This window comes from Wyeomyia smithii, chromosome 3 (genome assembly GCF_029784165.1).
Source record: "Wyeomyia smithii strain HCP4-BCI-WySm-NY-G18 chromosome 3, ASM2978416v1, whole genome shotgun sequence".
In the NCBI taxonomy this organism is placed as follows: domain Eukaryota; kingdom Metazoa; phylum Arthropoda; class Insecta; order Diptera; family Culicidae; genus Wyeomyia; species Wyeomyia smithii.
In genome coordinates this window covers 111,911,899-111,928,087 of record NC_073696.1, presented here as the reverse complement: position 1 = coordinate 111,928,087, position 16,189 = coordinate 111,911,899, and the positions used below count along the sequence as shown (strand labels likewise).

Sequence of the window (16,189 nt, the reverse complement as noted above, 5' to 3'; positions counted from 1 at the left end):
CTATGTTATCAAATCTGAAAATTATTGTAAAAAATTATCGGTGTTTACTATTTTTTAGTGTATTGTTAATTCCTGGAACAATCCTTCAAATCTCTGAACAACAAATCAAAAACATTTTTATCTAAAAAAATGCAGGAATTTACAAAAATGTTTGATTTTGCGACATTGCGTGGTATGCTCGGAAAAAAGGAATTTTTTGAAAATTATAATTTGTAACATTTTCAAAACCCAGAAATAACTAAATACTGTCGTTGCAGAATATATGAACTTTAGCACTACAATCCCTAGGTTATTGTTATGCCGGTGCGTTGTTTACAACCCCGCTAGGACGCCAACAAACTCGATGAACGCAATCCCATGTGCTTCCTCGTCAGTGGCGGCGTGGATGGCCCGAAGTCCGCCGCTCTCGAGCAGACTGATCGTTCGGTTCATCCACTTAATCAGTTGCGCTAGCTCCTGGCTTGATTATGTGGCGGGATGCTGGCATGATCGGAGAATGTGAATGTACACAAGACCTTTGACATCAGTTCGTTGATAACAAGCTCATCATTATCAGCGGGATGAAGCGAAAGACCCTACAGTTTCGCCAGTTTAGTGTTCAATTCGGTTCAGTTCGGTCGTGTTCTCTCTTCAGAAACTAAAGTTTTCACCAATTGGGAAGTTAACTCAAGTGGGATTTAGCCAATTATATCCGTTGTAGTGTGCAGGAAACTGGATAGTGCGCAAAAAAAAACATATTTAGGTATAAATTAGGTGTCTAATGTGCTACAAAAGTAGAAAATGAATCCTTTTTTCCGATTCAACAACGTGGCATTTTCAAAATATATTGCGTAACGTCAATGATTTGGGCATTATTTGGTGTCGTTTTAAGGCAAAAATATACACCAAAGTGGATATTCAACCTATTGGAAGCTAATATACGTTAATGTTATTGGAGAATATCATAAAATTTTCTAAGCTCTGGTCTGATCGCAAGGAAACCACACGTCAAATGAAAACCTAGTATATTTGAAGATTTGTCGATGATTTTAAAATAAGTTCTTATAAAGTAAAACAAGTGTTAATACAACGTTATAATTTAATATATCGCCATGAAGAAAATTATGCGTGCCACTCATCCGCCATGTTGGAAATAAAGTGAAATATAATGAAATGTAGAATTTCGTTTTAACATGATAGTGCAAACCGAAGACGTCGCCACTATCGGAGTAAATTATCAGTGAAACGTGCACAGAAGAAGATTAATGCACTACGAGTATTTGAGAGAAAAATGTATGAAGACAATTCGCGCTCTGAAAGCATTCCTTGATAAGGCTCTTGTGTATTGACCCATATATTGAAATAATCTGTTCTTAAAATATTTTCATTTCTATCGAGAAGAGAATGACAACAAAGTGATACGAGAATGTCTAGGAGGCCTGCTGTTTAATCACGTTACTCAATGGATGATATTTTGTTCTAGCAAGCGCCATCCGCATGGATTTCCTGCAATGAACCGGTGAAGCATTACTCATCAGCGGTGAATGCAGTGAAATGACGACAGTTGAAATCAGAATGGAGGTACTAAAATATGCTTTAGTGTGTTTGATCCTGCTAACAAGCTGCATCAACAGGATAGGTGCAGAGAGGAGAAGTAAGTAATTGTTTCCAATCATCAAATGTTATAACTAAGTGGACTCTAGATTAAATTTAAATCGTGGGCTATTACGCAATGCTGGGTTCCACTTACTCCGACCTCAACAACGTTATTGTAGATTACTACGTGAAGTTCAATATTTTAAGTTTCGAACTCCGCTGCGGTAAATAAATTTACCAATTGAAGTTTCTTGATGAGGGAAATGATGGGGAATATTGAGTGCGAAAGTTAAAAAGGGCAAGAGAACATCGTAATTCGAAAGTGTACGTAAAACTGAAATAGTGCGATAATTCAGTGAGAACTTGAGCATCCCTATGTTCATCTACTTGAGGTTCATGATCCTCGACTTGAAGGAGCAGAATAATGTAAAATTCATTCTCTTGAGTAAAAAACCGAGTGTTTCACTACTTTATACATGTTTACAAATAAAAGTGATGTTATTCCTTTTTTTTCATCTAGGAATTTACGTTAAACTGAGAAAAATGTTAGAAAGATTCAATTCAAAATATACTATATTGTTAGTTACATATTGTACTAATAGTAAGCAGCATGAAGCATAATTTCCTCAGTTGTTGCTCTGTTTTTTCAATTTTTGTGTATTCGGGGACACCGTCGGGCACGTAAGGAGTAAAAAAATCCAAACATGCAGGGGGTTGACAGAATGAATGAGACAGGAAAAATTTTGTAGTCAGAATTTAACGAAAAATGAATCAATATTGATGAAACCGGTTTCATTTTACTGTAAAACTAGTCTAGTTTTCAAAATTACTGGGTAATTTGACGGGACCAACGGACACCGGAAATATTCCGGATTTTAGGAGTGTGTGTCGAATTTTGTGCATTCTTGCAACGCTTATAACTTTTTCTGACACCTTGTTTCTTTTAGGTGTATATATTTACAATAAACTAGAATTCATTCCGAGTTCATTAGTACCCAAAGGTTGAAAATCCGTCGAGAAACCATCGAGATTTGAATTATCTAAGTATGTTTTTAGCACTTTTTTTGCTTTTGGGTACATAGTAGACGAAAAAGTTTTTGTTAGAAAAACTTTTTTTCTGTAGGAGTTTGCATTGTGATTTGTTCTGAAGAGTTTTAGGCAACTTAATTGTCTATCTTAAAACCTTCATTTTAAAAAATTCTCAAATAACCGATATTTTTAAAATCATTTTTTGTTTTTTTTTGAATTATATTTTTCAGTGTAGGATCTGAAATTCAATTTTTCAGTATTTTTAAATAAAATTTTAGACAATTTTCTTGAAGTTATCCAATGACAATCATTCTCCATCTCCCGTCATTATTTAGATATGTTGATTTATAAGAAAGAGTTTTAAATATCCCTAGTTATTTTTGGAAGCTAGAATAGTTTTCCAGTAAAATGAAACCGATTTCATCAAAATTGATTCATTTTTCGTGAAGTTCTGGCTATTTAAATATTGACAAAACTTTGCTAGTTTCAATCATTTTGTCTACCCCCTGTATCAAGCGATCTGTTGCTTCAAATTTCATGTCGCGGTTTGAGACCTTACCGAGAAACCCAAGGGCTGAATTTGTCACTGTTGCCAATAAGCCACTGGTTTTTAGAACGTCAAGGAAGAGCGATAATGTCAAAGTAGCAAAATTAGTCAACTTTTATTTTCGAATTTTCGCACGATCTCTGCAACAATTGAGTTGCAAAAAGTGATTTCGTATTTGTGAAGACCAGTTTTATCATGTTCATTTATGAAGGCAAGTATTTATTTTTCATTAAGTTTCAATATCATTCAAATTTCTCCGAGCCGTTGGCATTTCTATACCGAGTAACAGTGAATGACAATAAACTCGTGTCCTGGGCTGGGTTCAAACTCATTTGTGCCCACTGTCAGCTGTCAGAAAAAGGTGTATGAAAAGTGGCAGTGATATGGTATCTCGTTTACACATCCGTTGAGATGTTCGCCCTGAAACATGGCGCGATGCCATTGGGCTGCTGTTCTCAGAGTTGGCTAGACCGATTTCTTGAAATTAGTTGCAAATATAAGGTCTAGTCTGCTTTGAGTTTCATTATAATCGGAATGTAACTTTATTTGTTATGTATCAAGATGTGGAAATCACAAAACTTCGTTATCTCAGAAACTACGATTAGAACAAAATTGGTATAAAATGAACGAGCTATCTACTAAAAGCTTAACTAATGAATTTTGTAATGATTGAACTTGTGGTTTAAAAGTTATGAAAAAAAAACGTGTTCTGGAAGCTGTTTAAACTCATTCATTTTTCTCAGAAATGGCTGAACTGATTTTCTCAAAATTAGTGTTATAGTGAAGGTCTAGTTGCCTTATAAGACGCTATAAAATTTTGTTGTAATCAGATTGTAACTTTGTCCGTATAAAAATTTAAAATCACGTTATTAAAAGAAACATATTTCGAAGACTGCTTATCAAATGAACGGGCTGTCTCGATGATTAAACATGTGATTCAAAAGTTTTGAAAAGAAACGTGCCCAAAGACTTTTTAAGCTTACTCACTTTTCTCAGTGATGGCTGAACCAATTTCAACGTTCTTAGAGTCAAACTAAAGGTGTAGTTGCCCGGTAAAAATAACGAAAGTCTATTATCCTCAAGATTACATGACACATTTGGACAAAACTGTGCGAATGAGGTATCTCTCAAACTCCCAAATTATTTATTTCATATTAATTTAATATTTTGTTCAAAAGTAAGAAAGAAACGTAACTCAAATACTATTTAAAACCAACTGCTTTGTATAAAGTGTTTGGTCTCAACATCCGTACTAGTTGAACGTTTCGCGTTGCTCTGAATCACAATTTTCTAAATTAAAAATCATTTCTTCCATTTTACTACCTCTTAAGCAAAACTCATTTCACAAATATTACGTCTATTTTCACACATTATACTTTAGTTACTACTTCATATACAACATTACTTTTTTTTTTTTCAAAACACAGAGAGTGGAAATAGCTTTATTAGATTGTATCTGGCCTTTTTGAGATATTTTCCAGAAACCGGAAGTCGCAATTTAGGATTTCAAACGAAAAGTTCTTTCCGGTCACTGAGAGAAAACATAGTTGAAAAAAATGTATGACTCAATAAGCAAATCCAACAGTAGCAACTTCACCACATGCATCTTTTGACTTGAGTTTATAATTTTCATTTGAACCATTAAATTTAACGTAAGTGGAATCAAGGTTTCAAATAATTTTTAATAATAATATCACTCTTCACTATATTTTCAGAAAAACTTGCTTAATGTTAATTTCACCGAAACATACTAGGTACTAGATCTCCTAGATCTCAAACTGAAAAAAACGAATGATCATAACTTTTCAACTTTTCCTGTGAATTTTTAATGCCCCTAGCAAAGATAACTTTTTCAGAGACTAAGTGAGTTTTTCCGTAAGCAAACGTAGAAGCGGCAAACCCGACGAGCAACTGCTTTGCAGCCTTTTGACGCAATTCTGCATTTACCAACGATCTACCATTTGGCTTACAAGATGAAATTTACTAGTTAGTTAATAAAACTGACCAGAGGTAAAACATGAAGAGCCTCTTCAGGGAATTGTGAGTGTGATGCGGTGTTGGTAGGATGAACGAGGTTTCAAAAAGACTCCTTTCTCTTGACATCGTAAGTCCCTCTTAGAATAAACCCGGCCAAAGAGGAGCGTTCCAGGGAATTATAATTTGGTGATATTGGTAGGATTGAAAAAGGCTCGGTATGAGTAGAGCAGTAAGCTTGAAACGGAAGGGTAGAACCTCACGCACAAGCACGGATATAAATGTAAAGCGTAGCGGTTTCATGCGTCTGCGCGCCAAACACCATTTTCTAGTTTGCCGCCAAGGATTGAACGCAAAATCCTACGCTCAAAAACACCAAGAGCTCGTCGATCGGCCTCCTTCTCCATGCTTCATGGCCGTAGAGGGCCATGGGGAGGATTATTGTTTTGTAGAGTGCAAGTTTAGTACGGGTTTGCAGACTGCGAGAGCTAAGCTGGTTACGTAATGCGTAGAAGGCCCTGTTGGCAGCTACTATCCGCCTTTGTCACATGTCACTAATGTACCCAGGTAAATAAATTCGTCGACTACTTCAAAAGTTTCCAAATCTAACACCACCTCAGCACCAACATCCGTCGGACTACCACGCTCTCTACCAGCCACCATGTATTTCGTTTTGGCAAAGGTAATGATGAGCCCTACTCTCGCAGCTTCCCTCCTGAGCGGTCCGAAGGCCTCTTCCACAGCTCTACGGTAGATACCAATGATGTCAATATCGTCCGCAAAACCTAGAAGCATGTGAGACTTCGTAATGATGGTGCCTCTTTTTTGCACGCCATCTCTCTGTATAGCAGTGATGAGTCTACACTAAGAAAAAATGGTACAGTCAGAGTCGGATTTGGGCCTTAGGGGACCCGGGGCAGATATGTTCGGGGCTCCTTTTTCCTAAGAACATTCAGAGGTGAGAAAATCGCAAGTAATTGTTTTTGATGGCGTTTATGATGACGTACATTGAAATGATAGAATTTCTTAAATTTTAAAACTACGTGAAACGTGGATGTCAGCATTTCGCTTCGAGAATGTTCCTAATCAAGTTTTCAAAATTGATATGTGGTGTACTGAAAAAGACCGCTTACGTTGTGTGCAAAATAATAAGCTACAAAGTAAACTGACGTAACTTCTTTAACACTGGTCGACAGAAACGAATAAAATGCTGCCCTAAACCTCAAAATAGTTTCTCTAGAAAAATTATAGCCTTTTAAATATGCCTGTGTTCTCGAAACAATTGTAAAGACGCTTAAACGTTATATTTAAGAGAAAACTTATTCGAGTCTCTGGAAACAGTTGTTGGCTAGCGACACCAAAGTTCCCAGGAATGGTTAAAAAGCTATAATCTTTAATTTTGTTCTAGCAGCATCTGTGTTGACCAGTGTATTTAGTGCTTAATGTAGATAATTATGCCTTAAAAACTATGTTATTTTGGCTTCGAGTTGTTGAATGTCTGGCATCCATGAGCAAGACTTAGAGGGCCCCCTGAGTCGGGGACCGAGGCATTTTCCCTCTTTGCCATACTTTAGGTCCGGCCCTTATCGTTGAAAATTATATTCTTTGAGCGTTTATCAAATTCCACTCAGTCCTCCAAGTTTAGCGAAATTTACTTTTAATTCGGTTTACTTTAAGTAAATTCAAAAAATTTCTGCCATTCTCAAACTTGTTTCATCAAATTTGATTGAGTTTTGATGGAGTTAGAAAAAAATACGATAATACATAAAACTGCCCAGAAATAACTCAACAGGTATATGGACCTCGTGAAAGTTGTATGACAAGTGAGCTTTATTTAATGTTCTAGGATCAGTGTTTTTCGAGTAATACTTTTTTCGCAACATTTATTTGACACGGCACTATACAAAATAATGTAGTATGGAGCCAGTTATATTACTTTATTAATAATCGTACAAACTTAACTCTCCCATAAAAACAATTTTATTCACAATTGTCGTAATGTTTGATGAACACATTAGAGAAATGTCATACGGTGAAAAACGTGCAAAGCGTCAGTAAGTTTACTAAGAATATTTACTTTTATACTGCCCTTCCAAGCATAGTTGTCCCCGTGATAAGTAGAACATGGTGTAACGGTTTGACCAAAAAGTAGGCGCGGGGCGAGGACGCGTTTTTCACTTTGGTGGGTTGGAGACGAAGTATCACTATGCAACAGCAAATAACTTTTTTTGTGTTTGTTGATATATCCTTACTAACCAGGCAAATGAAGACCGCAAATTTAGGTGTTTCAAGTTGAAAATTGTTCCTTTTTGTTGTAAGATTTGGACCACTGCGACCATTATTTTGATCTTTTGTGGTAAAATTGTTCCTTAAATGAATGAATATTGGTAGCAAGGTATGTAGCATTGTCATATTTAGAATATTAATGCATCCAAATGATATATTATCAGATGCGATAATTTTTATGCACTGCAACAAACTTACTCTCTGGCAATTTTTTTTTCCAATATGGCCGATTCTGCTTTTGACATACCGTTACACCATGTCTTTATACATCATGGTTGTTCCAGCGTGCATGAGGATTGTGTAGAACATTGGACTACTATGATTGGTACGGCAGTATATGTGTGACTATAGATAGTAGTTACGAAACACCGTTTCTTTTAAAACACCTATTATTTCCAACCCACACATCATTTCCAACCCTTACATTAATCTTTCTAATCGAGACACGGACCGGCACCAAGTTATACTCTACCCATCACAAAAGGTTCAATTACGCTGTTCGAGTCAGAAGCGTTTTCTTGATCCGGTTGACTTTAACATGAAAGATCAATAATCCAAATTACAAACCTGCAGTGGTGGGCACCGCTAACCGAAAATTTAGCTCGATAATCGCTAAACGCTAAACGCTAAACCCACATTAGGGGAACTTTCGCTAATCGCTAACTTATTAATATATAAATAGTCACATCGCTATATTTGTTGCTCGTGTTTTGTATGTTTAGTATGTATGTTTAATCTTTTGTGCTAAAACAAACAAAAACAATTACTTTTTAAAGCTACTAACAATAAGAGGTTCACAAACGGTGTTCATTCATTTGTAAAAACAAGGAGTAACAAAAGTTATTCAGCTTGCATTAAAAACAAATACTTTTAGGAATGTTTTCGTAAAAATTCAATCATAATCTGAATCGAAAAAGTAGGACCAAAGTAGTCATAATTTCAAGCGCATTACAATTTACAAAAGTCTTGGTGTGCCGAAACTTCAATCTAGACCTTGAGCTTGTTCTTCAAAATGCTCCTGTTGCTTGTACGATAGCTGGAACTCCATTCTAGGGCAAAAAGACTGACTTGCACTTGTGTCGTAAAGAGAGGAACTCTAGACAATTAAGACACCTGAACGTTTTTTGAATGAAACATACGTTCATCATTCGAAGCAATTTACGTACGCTATCAGCAATTCACAGTTTTTCTAAATAGTTTTATTGTCTCATCTCTACAAAATTTAGCGAATTAACAATTAGCGTTTCGAAGGCCAAAATTTTAGCGACGCTAACATTTTCGCTAACCAGCTCAAAAATTAGAGAAATCGCTAAAACGCTAACTGAATATTGACGTCACTAACTAGGAAATTAGCGGAATGGTGCCCATTACTGCAAACCTGTTAAGTCGCTTGAGAATTTTTGACCTAACTCTACAACGGTTTAATCCTACAACAGTTCAGTGCGTCTTGAACTGTCTTACAGATTAGACGTGTTTTCGGTTGCTTGTGGACTGGTCTTTGATTGCCTATAGCTTCAAAGTATTTTGTCAGTGCGTCTTTCAAAGATTACCTGAAAGTTGGTTCACATCAGTCTCTATCAAGACTACAAATTTTTGAACTTAACATTTGTTTTTAATTTTTTTCGCTTCACTTGAAATGACAGGGCGAAAAAAGAAACCGTGCATCACTACGAGGGACAGAGAGAGCATTCTCTCTCGGACAATTCGAGTGTCTGCAGCGAAAACGTATTTGATGTTTTGCCTGAGCAAGATGCCGGCGATATGGAGATAGTTATTACTCATGAAACTTCACAAAATTTAAATTTTTTTAAAAAAGGAGAAAGTTCTACCTATTGTGGTAAACATGCTTGTCTTTCCTCCTCAGGAAATCTCTAGAGTGCAGGAGAATATACTTGCACTGCGGAAACAACTGCTCTCACACTGAAGAACAAATCAACGCACATGCTAGAAGAGAACGACGGATGATTTTTATCTAGTGATCTTTCAGAAAGCACCGCGGTATGGACATTACGCACAATTATTACACAGCATGGTAATTGGCATGGCAGAAGAGGAAAAGAGATTGGGAGAAAAAAAAATAGACTGCGTTGCTCGTGCCGGTCGAGTTCACTTATGTTCAGTTCAGTATTTAACTGACAAGATGTACAAATGTTTTACCTACGATACCAAGAACGTCAAGCCGTTCAAGGTTGTTTCGAAAGGTCTCACCAACGATCAAACCATTGATCAATATTACTGGGGAACTGCTCCATTATTCATCTCAGCCCATATATTCATCTCATGAAACATGATAACACAATTAAAAACAGGAAAAAACGCCTATTCTCTTCTTAAACCAGTCTGCTAATCCATGGAATGGATTCTTCTTAGTTCACTTTACACCTCATACAGTATAATCCTAAATTCAATATTACGGTCGGGCATCTGCACTCGAAAACTCATATAATTCAATCGCCTACCACAGAAAACAAAATCCGCGCATTGTTCTATATGGCTACAACGGGACTCGTTCAGCAGCCAACCAAAGTTTTTTTCATCACTAGCGGACCACTTTTTATTTTAATCACTAAACAAAATCACTCACTACACTAAGAATACTTTAATCTTTGAAATGTTCACCTCAACTTTCCTAAAACAAGCTTGAATTAGCAGAAATATATGAGATGAATTTCTACAATTCCTAAATTTTAACTGTATGTATTTTCATCTGTTTCACTGCGTGGAAGAAAATTAAAAGTTGCCAAATCAGTTAATACGAATAAATCATACTAAAAATGTTGAATTATTCCGACATAATTGACATAAATATACAGCACTGTAGTGGTTACCTAGGTTACAAATTTTGCACGTAAACAACTGCACCGGATATCTAGGTAACCCACTACGACGGGCTGCGGCTACGTTCATTCATGATAATGTGATTCATTCATGATTAACAGTGTGACGAATATGGGGGCGTCGAGAATGAATAATTGAGCAGTGATTTAAGTTTTGAGATGGATATGAAAGCGTTGTGAAAAATGGTTTGATTTACAAAATTCTGGATAAATCAAGCTAATTTTACTAAAAATACAATGCTAAACGATTTCATAAAAGCACGTAAGCATATTTAGTTTATTTGTTCAATGATTTCGTGAAAATTTGGTGTTTGATCCGTGCATTATTCGTGAATATCGGCTTAATGAGATGAATAATGGAGCAGTTCCCCTATATTTGTTGGTCTAATCACCGTTATGTATCATATTAATTGATATTTTCCGGTAAATAATTACTACACATCTAGTATTTTGCGTGACGTTTCGGCCTACTATTTCCCTTCAGCCTCATCAGACGCCAGCAATTATATTTTAAAAACACAAACGTTCTAAAAAATACGAAAAAACATTTTGTCATAATTGTCACTTTTTTCTCTCACAACTTACACTTCTAACGCCGCAGCTTTTCGTCACCTCTTTCAGCGCCGTACGATCAGTAGTGATGGTCGGGTTTGGCTTTTTTCAAACCCGTACCCGACCCGAACCCGAGACTTTTTTGACGTAGGACTACGTCTTTGTTTTCTATACTAGATTACACTTTGTGAAAATGAAATGAAACTGGTAAATGTTGCGTCAGATTTCAAACGGTTATAGCAAGCGAACGACTTAATGCATCTTAGTCATTTATATTTCGGTGGATAGATAAAATGTGTAACAATTTTTTGATATTATGTTCAACATTGTTACTTTACTGCTTAATGGTGGAAAAAGGTGAAAAGTTCCAAGGTCAAGCTTTCCCATACATATCCCTTGTTCTTGGCTTGCTTCCCAAGCGTAGATATCAATAACATGGACGAAATAAATTCCACTGCCTACATATTTTGACTCAACAAAGTGTTTTGGTTTGTTTGTCTTTGTCTAAGCTGCGTGGCCACGCCTTAATGGTAAAAATCTACGCTGAACTCGATACAAAAGACTGCGTGTGGAAAATTCAGCTTAAGTTTAGTTTGTTCCACAATAGCGAGTGCGGTGCAGCTGTTAAAGCTTTGCGACATTGAGAAACGAGAGCTGCATACGAGTCAACTTCCAGGCACCGCGGAGCATGTTACCTGTATTCTGCACACGGCAGCAACAATAACCATCGTACGCTGCAGGATATCTTGCTGGCACAGCTGCTGGAGGGCACAGCGGAGAGCAAACTTTATACGCGGCCAACAAAATAATCGATGCTACCGGTGGTGGTGTGATCATCAGCATTCTGTAGCTACATTTCGAGCTGAAGATTACGAAATCGGTTCTTTTCAGAACTATAAGATGATGAAGATAAGAGTTATGAGAATTTTCACAACTACTACTAGTGTGAAATTTTTATCTATTTCTAAATAATCATTTTTACAATAACGACCAGGACGCACCAAATATAAACGGTAGTGTTACCTATGAATAGTTTATCACAACAAGATATAACCCTCATTTCAAGAATTTGCACTGCTAAATTGAGTGATTTTCCGGTTTAATTGTTTGTTTGTGTTCACTCGAACACCGTTATCAGTCAAATGTTGGAAACGAAAATTAGTTAATCTAAGAACCAGAGTGATTTGCGCATCGGGAAAGCAAAACCTTTCTTTTGATGCTTATGAAAATCACTCAGTAGTATCGAAGGTGTTTTGGTTTGTTCCTCTTTCTCGAAGCTACGTAGCCACGCCTTAATTGCAAAAATCTGCTCTGAACTCGATACAAAAGACTGCGTGTAGAAAATTCAGCTTCAGTTTAGTTTGTTACACATAAGCTAGAGCAGTGCAGCTGCTAAAGGTACGCGACATTGAGAAACGAGAGCTGCATACGAGTCAACTCAAAATATTCATGGTGCGATTATCAGCGTTCTGTAGCACGAATTTTTAACTGAATATTATGGAATCGGTTCTTTTCAGAACTATAGATGCTTGAAGATAAGAGTTATGAGAATTTTCGCAACTACTACTAGTGTAAAATTTTCATGTATTCATGCTTCGTTAGTTTTAAAATAACGACTATCAAAAATAAACGGTAGTGTTACCTATGAACAGTTAAGCGCAGCATATAATAATATTTAGTTTAGCATATATTAAATATTTAGTCCTACGTCACCATTCCATACAACCCCTAGGGCTGTATACCTTGTAGTATTTTCGATTAAACCCGAACCCGACCCGAACCCGAAAATTTTATTTTTGCAAAACCCGAACCCGAAACTGTGAAACCCGAACCCGACCCGAACCCGAGATTTTTTTTTGAGGGTCGATTTTTTGTACCAATTTGAGGCTGCCCTGAAGCTGTGAGCCTCGAATGGTATTGAAATATTAATAATTTTTACAGTTGCATGAAGTTAGACACCATTATCTTATAAAAATGCTTATTTGATATAGTCGGGTTTCGGGTTTTCAGACCTGAACCCAACATTTTCAAAACCGAACCCGACCCGAACCCGGAATTTTTTTTCCACCGGGTTTGAAAACCCGACCATCTCTAACGATCAGGTATTACTGTCTGGCCTCTGCCAGACTGAACGCCAACGCGAGCGATCGGGCCTGATTTTTGCCGTAGATTAATGAACAGCTCTACTTACGGCTGTTTATTTACCTACGGCAAGAATCTCGCCCGATCGCTCGCGTTGACATTCAGCATGACAGAGGCCTCTGGCGAGTGTGCTGTGATGCTGTGTCGATCGTCGCATTTGTTCTTTTCTTCACCGTCCGTTGTTTGTACGTTGCCGTAGCTTTACCACAAGCGCATTGTAGTTGATGTTGAACGTTCCGCACTCATGTTGGAGGTTCATCACGTTGTGTTCGCCAACCAACTTGATGTGGAAGGTCTCTGCTATGATCCTGCTTTCCTGGTCAGCAATACGTTCTAGGATTGTCGAAATTAAACACATGTCCGTCACCTAGCGTGTGTTGTGTCAGGCCCGTTCGGTTGTCCTTTTTATGCTCTCCTATTCTCGTGTCCAACTTTCTGCTCGTCTGCCCAACATACATTTTTCCATCTTCAGTTTCACAGAAAACAGAATATACAACATTTTTCTGTTGCCCTAGTGGAATAGGATCTTTTAGTTTGTTGTAAATAACGTTTTTTTTAAATTATTTTTTGGCTTGACGGCCCGTTATTTTTGAGCGTTTTTGCAGTTTCTCGCTCAAGCATGAAACATACGGCTTAGCAACATACCTCCTCTTTTTCACCATTATTCTGAAATCCGTTGTAGTGCTTGTGTACCCTTTGTTTCAGAACATTTAGGATGAACCAGTCAGGAAGTTGTTGCACTTAAAGGTGGTAGTGGGTCGAAGCCATAAATGGCCGACTTCAAGCCACCACGTGGTCAACTTCGAATTTCCAAATGCTTACTACTCGGTAATAGTTAATGCATCACTTGTGAAAACATGTCATCATGTTTGTTATGGTGATAAAAACATATAAAAGTGTTTTCATAGATAACGCAATAACTATTCCCAAGTCTAGTAACGCTGAAAATTCGTAGTCGACCACGTGGTGGCTTCTACACACTACCACCTTAACATATTTTTGATCTTTTAATCGCCTGTGGACAATTTTCCACATCAGTCAGTTTGATTGCTTTGTCCACGAGAGCCACTACCGTGTTGCGTTTATGCGTAAATGGGCTTTCGGAGTTGAATTCCAAACAACGCCTGTCATGAAAATCATTGCATGTTGCCAAAATTTGGTCAACATGATCCTCCCGTGCGATGCAAAAGCAGTCGTCTACGTACCGTCTATACACAAGCATACGAATTTGTTTCTGCTCTGGCTTGTACATACACTTTTGTTCCGAGCGTTCCATCACAAGGTTGGCTATTACCGGCGATAACGGCGATCCCACGACGAATCGATTGTTTATACAACTCCGGAGTGATTCGCGATTAGGGCTCAACTAACAAAATGTAAATAAATCGTTTTATTACACCATTGGTTTTGAAAAGACTTACAAATTTCATGGCAAGAATCCTTTCTTTTGTATAAATCGTTAAAATTATTTAAATCAAGTTTTTAGTGAAGGGCGACAAAACAGTTTACCCAAAACAAAAGATACTTTGGAAATTAACCCTTTTCATTGTTCATTGTAAACAGGCGACAGTAAAGGGCGGATCAACATTATGTTTTCAAAATACAAGCGCATTTGAAGGGCGCAACTGAGGGAAGAATAAAAACAAGGCGAAATAAAGGTGGGCGCATTTCGTTGTCAGAACGCTTTATGGCGAAATAGAGGTGGGCGAGTCTCGTTGTCAGAATGCTTTAAGGCTTATTTGATAAGGGTTAGAAGCGCAGATTTTATCCATCAATGTACAAATTCATGTATTGTTAGGAATCTATATATCGATTTTTAGTATTGGTGTTAAAGTTAGTCACTTCCTTTGAAATTACGATTTGAAAATGTACTTGCAAATTTTCAAACCGATATTTCCCAATGTTTATCTTTTGCCAGTTGCGCCCCTTTCGCAAATCACTCCGGAACTGGTCTCAACGGTCTACCTTCCTTATGAATTTTGGGTAATCCATATATCCGGGGTGAGTTGCTACTCAATGATTTGATGCTTTCCTCTATGCACTTATGTTGCAGCCACCCATCGGACATTGCGTTGATGGCTTTTTGTACCTTATTGGTCGGATCTTTTTTCAGTTTCTGGTATGTTTCCTCATCGTTTGGCAACTCCATCATTTTCATATGGTAGTCTTCTGCTTCCATTATTACTGTTTTTTGCCTTTGTCTGCCTTCGTAGTTATCAGATATGGATGTTCCTGCAATTATAAATAAAATTGGGGCGTCTGAAGATGACTGAAGGGTAACAGTAGGCCGAAACGTCACGCATAATTTCTTTTTATTACGTTCTAACAGATTTAGAAATTGTTCCAAATAGAAATGTTTCAAACTTTTCGAAAAAACTTTTCGACATCAAATTAGTCTAAGTTCATAGAAGCAGTCTATTGGCACTGGAAACTGTGTCAATTTTTAGTTTGATATTGATAAAGAAAATATCAGAGGGAATGGTGGGTGTCTATTCATGTTGCCTATGCTAGGAATGCTCGCTTTGAAACTTCTTGTCAATTTTCAGCGCTGAGCAATGAAATAACAGTAATAACTAGCGTCTTACAAAATTGTCCAACATTTTATTTATCCAACAACACATTGGTTATTGTTATTCTTCATGTGGTTGTGGCTGTTATTATCGTTTGAAATCTGACGCAACATTTGCCAGTTTCAATTTCTTTTTTACAGAAAGCATCCCAGTATAGAAAACAAAGACGTAGTCCCACGTCAAAAATTCTTCGTGTCATCTGCTCTGGAAAATCTCTCCCAATGCTCCTAAAACTTAATTGATAATTTTTCCTGATAAAACTAGTGCTCCTTTCCTCAAATCAGTCAATAATCACGTTGTCAAGATGAATGGGGTTATTTTAAGTTGGTCTGACAAGGTTAAGTACTTGAGACTAATTTACGATAAAAAACTTATTTTCAAAGAGCACATTGAAAGTATACAAGCAAAGTGCATCAAATATACGAGATGTTTATATCCTCTCATTAACAGCAATTCTAAACTTTGTTTAAAGAATAAACTTTTGATTTACAATCAAATTTTTAGACCAGCAATGCTTTATGCTGTGCCGATCTGGTCAAGTTGTTGTTTAACAAGGAAGAAAACGCTTCGGAGGATTCAGAATAAAACTCTGAAAATGATTCTGAAGCGTCCTCCTTGGTTTGGTACACTTGAATTACATAGACTGATTGGTATTGAAACATTAGAAGCTATGTCAA

At 37.0% G+C, this 16,189-nt stretch overlaps 1 protein-coding gene across 1 annotated transcript in view; it reads left to right on the top strand.

Annotated features, from left to right (window-relative positions):
* Nucleotides 1-582: 582 nt before the first annotated feature.
* Nucleotides 583-16,189, top strand: part of LOC129727267 (apolipophorins) — a 33,458-nt gene continuing 17,851 nt past the window's right edge. Inside the window, exons 1-2 of the mRNA XM_055684925.1 lie at nucleotides 583-742; nucleotides 1,463-1,633. Coding sequence (XP_055540900.1) covers nucleotides 1,534-1,633 — 100 coding nt within the window. The 5' untranslated portion in view covers nucleotides 583-742; nucleotides 1,463-1,533. The remainder of the gene's footprint in view (nucleotides 743-1,462; nucleotides 1,634-16,189) is intronic.